Raw genomic sequence first — 9497 nt, 5'->3', positions numbered from 1 at the left:
AATAAATATCTCCAAATTTAAAGAAATCTTTAAAACTCTATATTGAAGAGACAAAAATAATATTTAAATCCTTCTAGCAAAAGAGGAAATTGAAGTATTGAATATTTTTTAATAATGTTACTAATGGTAGAATAGCTAAAATACAATAGCTGTTGGAACCAGATGTAACTTATTTTTAGAAATTTTAACTTTTGATACTCTATTTTAGAAAAATTATAACATAACTATTGGAGATGCTCTCAGTTTTAATTGAATCAGATGACTTTCTACACACCCATCATCCTCACCAAAAATGAAGATCAACAAGGTTTAAAACTTTGACCATTCCTAAACCCAGAAAATACTACAACACCAAAATCACAAACAACTAATCCATTACATACGCTGATGATAATGAACGAAAGAAAAGCAAACAAAAATCTGAGATCCTCATGCGAAAACTTGGGCGAAAGCCCAACAGGATAGAAGAAACCTTTGCCACTCGAACTCCAAATAGAAACCTGTTAATGAATGATAAAAAGTACATTATGTTACAGTGGCATTTACAAACCGAGAATTCAAAAGATATGACACAAAACGAAAGAAATCTTGATTATATGATCTTGGAAGTCGAAGGCTGATCCATGTGGTTCACTGATCAAGCAAAGGAAGCCAAGGAAACAAGGCCATAAAACATAATCAAAGGACATTACATGCATACAAGGGAAATTAACGGATATGATCGTAACTAAAACAATACTTGGATTAAGCTATGTTTGGCAACCTAGCAGATAAGCTAGTTACTGGCTACGATGATAAACCAGCCATGTTTGGTGAAAAAACCTACGCAAGCGATAATGTAAAATGGACCCAAAAGGATATGTTGAAAATTTAAGTGGAAAAATATAAGAGACATAATTGGACTTGATCTTATTAAAACACTGCTTCAAGTAGCAATTCATAAAGCTAGTTTATATACCTTGGTAAACAGAGCTTTTTCAATAAGCTCAAACGCAAAACATAGGTTTGATCATATGCTCCATGTGTTCCACGATTATGCTTTTGCATTTAAGCAACAATGAGGCAGCTGTTTCTTTGAAACATGATGCATGACTCACACCATTGTACACAGTTATGTTATGGATTACCCTTGGGGTTCAGGGTTTGATTTCTACCAATTTTCCAGCACAGTTAACAGTCAAGTTTGGGTAACATATCAGCCCATTCTCAAACTATGGTGAAATTATAGAAATGTACCGAACATTATAACTATTCTTCTAAAATCACGATGATAGGCGACTACCTAGCCGTACCCACTTTAGCCTTGGTGGCATTGCAATAGATGTGCCACAAACACTAACTGGGTCATTTATCCTTTGCAAGATCTGTATTCTAGTGGCTAAATGAAGCAAGATCAATCATTTTTCTTCATTCTGGGATTGTTAAGCAGACATTGTTGCTTTAAGGGATGGCTTTACTACGCTAGTTTGCATAATCTATCGTATTTACACTGTTCAGGACTTTTAACAAATTCTGGAACAGAATGCAGTGTCACAAATAATTTTCCGTGACCGTTGTTCTCCAAGCTTTTCCTAAAAAAAGCACGAATTTAAGAAGGGCAGCAATAGATAGCTGGTATTCAAAAGTTAGAACCAAACACAACCCGCGTCCCACTCGAAAGTAGGGTCTGGAGGGTGGAATGAATGCATAGCTATCCTCGGTTCCCTACCTTAAAGGGTAGTGCATCTGCAATTTCTAATAGTACTGATATGATACATTTGTTGAACAATTTATTTTCTGGTAGGAGATGAAAGTCATTCAAAATGAGTTTTTCAGCCATAAGAGTTAACATATAATAATTCTGGCCCAAAATTGCAGCTTGATCAAAAGTAAATTGTGAACTCTATTCCATGATGGATGAGCTACAAAATATTCCAAATATTTGCACATATTTATCAACCATGTTTGATAGATATTTTCCAATATTAGTCATAATCATAACAGAAACAAAACCAGATTGAATAGGATATCCAAAGCCACAGACTTCGTTAATACTCTCCCTAACAATCACAATCCATACAAATTAACAAATGTAGATCATGAGTATGCATTTTCATGCTCAACAAATAATTTTCAGAATGTCCCACACAAGGTACAAAAGGAGTATGCATTTTCATGCTCAACTAACATTAAAATTGTGACACAATTACTAAAAAAACTAAAAAGGATGTTGAACTTTTTTTATCAAGCATTAATCATCGCAAAGATTCAGTCCACCAGTCATCACAGGTAAGAAAAAATAGCAAGAAGACGGTATAAAAAACAAATAACGGAAAGTAGAGAGCTAGTACCAAAAAGAAATTACCACCTTTTATGCTTCAACTTTAACTTCCTTGTCTTCTTCCACATCATTTGCAGCACCTTTCTCTTCAACAGCTTCACCATTTTCAACAGGAGGTTGTACCTGTTCATCCTCTGGCAATGGCTCCTCCACATAATCATTCTCAAACGCATCAGCAGGAACCTCATATATCCTTACTTGAGGCTTCTGTGGATCCTTCACCAGCACATACTTTCCTTCATTCAACTTCATGCACAAATCCACAATCGCCTTCACTATTCCCCACATATTTGAAGTATTCAAATTGATCTGCCCAGCAAACTCCCTTGGCTTGTACCCAACAACAGCTAATATCACATGATTAAAGTGATCACGAGGATGAACCCTTGTCACATAACCCAATTTCATCATATCAGCACTAGCCAAGATTGCTTGTGCGGTCCATTTTGCCAACTTATTAGCATTATTCTTCAGTTCAGTCGCTAAAACTGCTCCTCGTTGAGTATCCAGCTTCCTCCTCCAATCCACACCTGAATACTTTGGATCAAACTCATTCAAAGCATTCAAAGTCAAGAAAGATTTCTGATTATTAACCTCCATAACACTCTGAACCTCACACCTAGCCACCAAAGACACATTGTTGTCGAGCTTCCACCGCCTATAACGATACCCAACAGAGGCCACTTCTTCTCCTTCGTTGGCAAAAGGATTAGGTTCCTCAAAGCTAACCTTTTTCCCATCTCTTTGCAGAACTTGCTGTGAAAAGTTTTGGTTTATGTAAGCAGCTTCAACAGACAAAGAATGAGCAGAATTGATATCATCTTTTGCCTCAGGCAATGGCTCCTGAGATGTTTCGTTAACAGATAGCAAATCTAGCTGCGATCCATCTCGTTTATCAAAAAACAACTTGTTTCCAACACGTTGAATTACAATATCCCAAGAGTAAACAGACCTAGGTGCGCACATTAGAGTCGAGAGTATAGAATCCGTCGCAAATACCGTTGCTTGATCTTCATTAGCAAGCCTTCGAATAATTGGGTCGTCAGTAGTTGTAACTTTGAAGAAATTCCTGTTCTTGAAACGCTCCAATCGGCGTTCGTTCTTCGGTGTTGTCCTGTCGTAGGTTTTATCGTAAAATTCTAGTGAACCACATATAAGTAAATCTTCCGGTTCAGGGACAGTGAATGAAAGTTTAGTGAATGTCGAGAAAGGAATTTGATCAAGCATGTTCCATTCCGGTTGAATATCAACGGACGACTTGAAAACCGCCGCTTCGCGTCTCGGGTTATTACCTCCAGATCGGTTAGCATGGTACAACCGATCACGGCGAGCTCTTTGCTTCTCGGCTTCACGTTTACGCGCCTCCACCTCCTCGTCACGGCGCTGTGGAAGCTGGTTGCGATTGTTCTGGAACCTCCACTTAGGACCGAATTTAGGGCGTGGTGGAGGCTTGCCGTCGACGAGGCGGAAGGTAGAATCATCGTCAGCGTTGAGACCGCCGCCGAAAGAATCATCAGTGGTGAAATCAAAAGCGGAGTCGGCGGGGTTGTTGCCGCGGTTGTTGGAACGATTAGGATTGTTATAGTTGGATCTGGTCCAGTCAGCAATACGGCCAAGTTTGTCGGAACGGGAGAAAGGAGCGAAGGGAACATTCACCGGATGGTTGAGGATAGAGACAGCAGAGGTGGCGGATTCCGGTGGACCCCAACCGTCAGGGTTGAACGGAACGTCGCCGATTTCAAATCCTACCATGGTTTTCCGATCTGGTATATGCTTCGTGTCTGTCGTGTGTAGATGAGAGGGAGAGAGATATGGAGATTGGAGAGGGTAGAAGAAAAACCCTAGCCAAGCCAATTCACAAAGGTCGGTTCGGGTGTTTATGGGCCCAAAGTCCCTTTGCTAATTGGGCCTTAAATACCCAATTTATAACAATTACACTCTATTTTCAGCCCAATTCGTCATGTATTGTTACGAGAAGGCCCAAATCCGGTTCGATCCAAAGAAGTTATCTCGAAATTGGGCGATCAAATTTTTATTTACACAAATAACGATTTTTCAGATTGAGTATCGAAATACACTTTAAATTTTAAATTTACTTAACGAATTCATGAAAAAGTTGTATTGTGATTTTTAAATTTACATGATAAAATTGGTCCCTGATCCCAACGAAAACTCGTGATTGGTCATGATTCGAGTGGACAGAACTGTGTTTAGCCATCATATTATAAATATTTTATGCGGATTGTGCCAATTTTTGTATTACATAATTTAAATATGTGTGATGATATGTACAGTCAAAAATCCGACACTGTATTCTTACAACTATGACATGTTTATTGTTATTTGATCATGCATCTATTTTCTAGAGTATTTTTAACATTATACATGTTAAACTTGTAATGAGATATAAACTTATAGTAGTTCATATTTAAACATCGTTTGTTCCAAAATTTTGTTTTTATAGAGTATCGAATATTTATATGTGAATAAAATCACAACATCATACAATAAATCTAAAACCAAAACGAATTTAATTTAATACAATGGTTATAATACTACCATGTGTCCATGTCCACCCACACAAACCAAAACACATAAAGTAATATCCAGAAAATTACAACACCATACATAATTAGGCATGGGAATGGGACAGGGATAAGCTGGGACCCTAATCCCCATTCCTATCCTTGCTCAGTCCCCGGTTTTAGAGGGAATCCACAACCCTAGTCGAGGCAAGTCCCACTCTCATGCCTAATCAATAAGGCGTTTCTGTTGAGGGAAGATTATGCTTGTAGATGAAGAATCATGTGAGAATAGGAGTTAAGATGAGAAGCGTAAGAAATGATCTAGACTCGTGATCATCTTTAATCTCACCCCCACCTCATAAATTGCGTTATCACGGGAATTGATTTGGTGCATCTCGGTGCACCACATTAGTGTTGATCTTCAGTTAGAATTGATCCAAGGATGAAGATCTTACCCGCCTCACCATAACTTTCTGTTGCTCCAAACTCTCTCAGTGATTTGATGATAACCCTCCATACTTGGTGAAATATGCTTGTTCCACTTCTGTTCAGTTTCAGCGATCATCTATAAGTCTATTAGTGATCGCTAAACATGTATTGTAAACTTCTCAACAAAATGTATTCCTCAAATACAAAACTCACACCAAAGGAACCTTTAGCGATGTCAAAGAAGTAGCTGAAGACAAAGACATAACAGTTCGTGATCTGAAGTGGATTCAGTAATAACAAGAATGTCTAAATCGAAGTGTGAAATCTAACCAAGACTCAACGAACACTGAAGCATCTTTAGATATAATTAAGTGTCAGCGATCAAATGAATCTTGCTCTAAAAGATTAGTTTTTGTCTTATCCTCATGCACAAAAAGGACAAACCTATGTCTCACATAGAAAAATATATGTACGGAGTTACTTTGTTGTTTCCAAACGTGCTTACTAACTTTGTGAAAGACAACTATTCATATGCGGCCAAAAGCTTGCATATTGGAAGAGAAATGACAAACTTTCCATTATAAGTTGGGACGTGGCTTGTACCCTCTGACTTACATTAAATGCCATGGTATGAATAGCTGAGAAGACTCCTCTTCTCAACAAAAAACTTCTTCTCCTTCGAACTCTCTTACCTTTAACACTCTTGTAATCCGTTTGGGACCAACACTTTCATTCTTTTCGAATTCCAACGCTGTGCTTGCATGTGGTCCATTTTATCAATGACGACAACCCCAGTTCTTTCATTCTGTCGACTAGAATTTTTCATGGACGGTATAGTCTGTCCGCCTCGTTAGAAAAACAAGCTTGGATAACAATTCTTAAAAAAATTGGATGGGTTTGTTGATGATGACTTTTTATTGATAGATGGTTATGCTTGTTAGTGGTCCATGTTGTCAACGATGACAACACCAAGTATTGTAAATATGTGGACTAGAGTTGTTCATGGACAATACAACCTGTTAGAATTGGTCCATTTGACTTGTTTAGAAAACATGCTTGAACAACCGTTCTTGAAAAAATGGACGGGCTTAATTGGACCATTAAATATAATGGACGGGCTCGGGTGATAAAAAAAATTCGAACTCTCAGTCTATTATATTATTATAAATTATTATACGTTATATACAATTAATAACTCTACTTTTTTATTTAAAAATCTTAGAGGCTTTGGGTTGGGTGAATACCAACCGTCTCCCAAATATATAATTTATGTCTCCTATATCGATCATGAAATACTTGATGGCTTAAATATTTTGTTGTTGAAAAATCAATACTATAATAGTTGATAAATCTTTGGAGAGGAATGTACATACTCCATATTTTTATTAAAATATTTTTTCTTACTCTGTGTATATCGGTATATATATATATATATATATATATATATATAAATAAAAGTTAGAAAAAAAACTTATGTGGTTTGAATAATTTTTACATTATTTATCATTTTATACAAGTTTGTATTTTAGTGTAAAAAATTAAGCCCGTTAACCTGTGGATAAGATTGACCCCTTTATAGGATAGATAAAAACAAGTTCTCAAGCCTATAAAAACAGACTTTGCTTTGCGATATTAAACCTGTTAAACTTGACCCGGACTTACCCAAACCCATAAATAATCACAGAGTAAGTGCATCTTAAAATAGAGAACTAAATTTGTAGTTTGAAACCAACAATATCACCGAAATAAATTATAAAAATTTGATGACCAACATCACTTGGGAATTAGTTTTTGTATAATTTTAAATGTCTATGAGATTTCGTAAATTCTATCGATACCCACTTGATTACACACAACATATTTGAAATACTCATTTCCGATTGATCATTTTGATAATTACACACGATATATTTAAAATAATAAATTCCCAAGTGATGTTTGAAACAGAATTTTGGTTTTAAAACGAAAGTTGACACAACTTTAAACATTAAAACCTAGTTTAAAACAGTAAAATGTGTGTAAGATGTTACTCGGTTAAATATGTTGATCTGATTTTTTTTCAAAAAAATAAAACCTACTATTTCCCAATAACATGTACCTAGCTTAACTAATTCCATGGAATCCCGAAAACCCAGAAAAATCATCGATGATCTTGAAGGACTCCACCCAAATTACCAATATTCTATCCATTTATTCTCTAAGAAAACCCAAAAGAAATTAAGAAAATATTCAAATAGCTGTAATAAGAACTTAATAGTTTAAGGCTTGAATCATATATCAAAATCATGTTTTATGCGTTTCTAGTAGTAATGAGTGATGTAGAATCGTCAAGAAAGAAGGAGGCCATAAGGCCATCAATTTGATCGAAGAGCATAGTAATATTTTGTGGTAGGATATATTGATACAAGTGTTGTTTTTGTATGCTTAAAACTATACTAATAGTATAGTTGTTTAGCAGGTAATGAAGATATACAATATGTCTTTAGAAACCTAAAAATGTGTACAACAAATGACTGTAGGTCAAACATATAACCTGATATATGTTCTAAATATTGTTTAAATAGAACTTTTTGAAATTGATTTGATTTTGGATGGAATCATGGGACGGTTTTAGGAAATTCATATAAATTTGGTTTTAGTTTTAGTTAAGTTAATTCTTGACCCATTAGAATCATAAGAGAATTATCTAGAACTTCTTTTTAGAAGAACTCTTGTAATAAGTCTTATATTAATGGGTAAACATGATGGAGATTGGATCTAGAATGGGCTGAACTGGTGTTAAGGTCGCAAAGTCGACCCCTTCATGTGATATAGGCTATTTTAAACGTATTTAGTCCTAGTTTGCAATATCATTATGTATGCGAGTTGTTACTTGTTAATGGTCGCTTGGGAATTTGCGTATGGATGCAAGATTGGAATTGTTAGGAAGTTCTGTATTGCGAAAGTGGGTGAGTTGACACAATAAATCTGGGGGCTTTCACCAACGGATGAAGTCGTTGGTATTCCACCGAAAATAGTGAAATCCATCAGAGATTCATTGGTGAATGTTTGTCAAACAAACATTCATGGGTGATGCTTTCAATGACGGATCACCAAGGGAACTATTCTTTATAGGGGTGTTTGCGGTGCGGTTTGAGGCCAAACCACAAACCGCATCGCATATGCGGTTTGAGCATTTTTTCCAAACTGCAAACTGCATCGCATAAACCTCAAACCGTACCAAACCACATCGCAAAATACGATGGTGCGGTACGGTTTATGCGGTTTATACCTACAATCCAATAATTATAATTATAAAAATACATTATAAAATTGACGATAAAGTGACTTTGGTCCAAATAAATAAATAGTTTCAATACATCCAATTCTTATATACATATTGCATAATAAAAAATAGTCTAAGAAGTAAAGAGACAAATTTCAAACTAAATTAGACATGGGAGTTGTGAGTTGTCCAACTAATTTATTATTATTATCAATTGCCATATTGGATCAAACTCAAAGTCCAAAAATATTACATAAATAATAAATTATATATATATATATATATATATATAATAAAAATGTACAAAATGTGTGGTGCAGTGTGGTTTGAATCGCGGTTTGATAACTCAAAACCGCAAACCGCACCGCATATTGCGGTTTGGTAATAATGAAACTGCAACGCAAAAGTTTTAAACCTCACTTTCTGGTGCGGTGCTGTGTGGGAGATTTGTGCGGTTTGACAGTTTGGATGAACACCGTTAATTCACCGATAGATCATTAACCAACATTTATCACCGACGGGAAGTAGCACCGACAGATCGCTGACGGATCACATCACCGACGAATCATCGAGGGATCCCAATGGATCAAAGATGGTTGTATCCATCATCTAAAAATAAATTAATTTTAAAAAAATAAATTAAAAATACAATATTTTATGTATATCTTATACAAAAATTGTCCTTCATACAGAACCTTACCAAAGGTAATCACCGAAGGATTAATAAAAAAATATTAAAAATAAATGAAATATTTAAATTATTCAATATTCGTCGGTGATCTATAGGTAATTACGATGGTAAGTAATTAAAAAAAATTATGTACTCATCCTCAGTAATTATAAAATTATCAATGGATACAAATTTCGTCACCAGATATCACTACTAAAAAATCGGGTTTTTCCGACGGCAAAATCCGTCGGAAATCCGTCGGAAAAACAACTTTCCGACGGATTTCCG

General features: G+C 35.6%; 1 protein-coding gene across 1 annotated transcript; it reads right to left on the bottom strand.

Annotated features, from left to right (window-relative positions):
• Positions 1-219: 219 nt before the first annotated feature.
• Positions 220-4110, bottom strand: LOC112522837 (eukaryotic translation initiation factor 3 subunit D-like). Its single transcript, XM_025132151.1, has 2 exons — positions 2348-4110; positions 220-500 (listed from the first exon to the last, which is right to left on the bottom strand). Exon 1 carries the CDS (start codon positions 4070-4072, stop codon positions 2351-2353), a length of 1722 nt encoding a protein of 573 aa, XP_024987919.1. The 5' UTR covers positions 4073-4110; the 3' UTR covers positions 220-500; positions 2348-2350.
• Between the last annotated feature and the right edge of the window lie 5387 nt (positions 4111-9497).

This window comes from Cynara cardunculus (assembly GCF_001531365.2).
Source record: "Cynara cardunculus var. scolymus isolate 2C chromosome LG 12, CcrdV1, whole genome shotgun sequence".
Classification (NCBI taxonomy): Eukaryota; Viridiplantae; Streptophyta; class Magnoliopsida; order Asterales; family Asteraceae; genus Cynara; species Cynara cardunculus.
This window is presented reverse-complemented; position numbering and strand designations above follow the sequence as displayed.

Coding starts and splice junctions, on each gene's coding strand:
- LOC112522837 (XM_025132151.1), bottom strand. CDS start 4,072: ATGGTAGGATTTGAAATCGGCGACGTTCCGTTCAACCCTGACGGTTGG.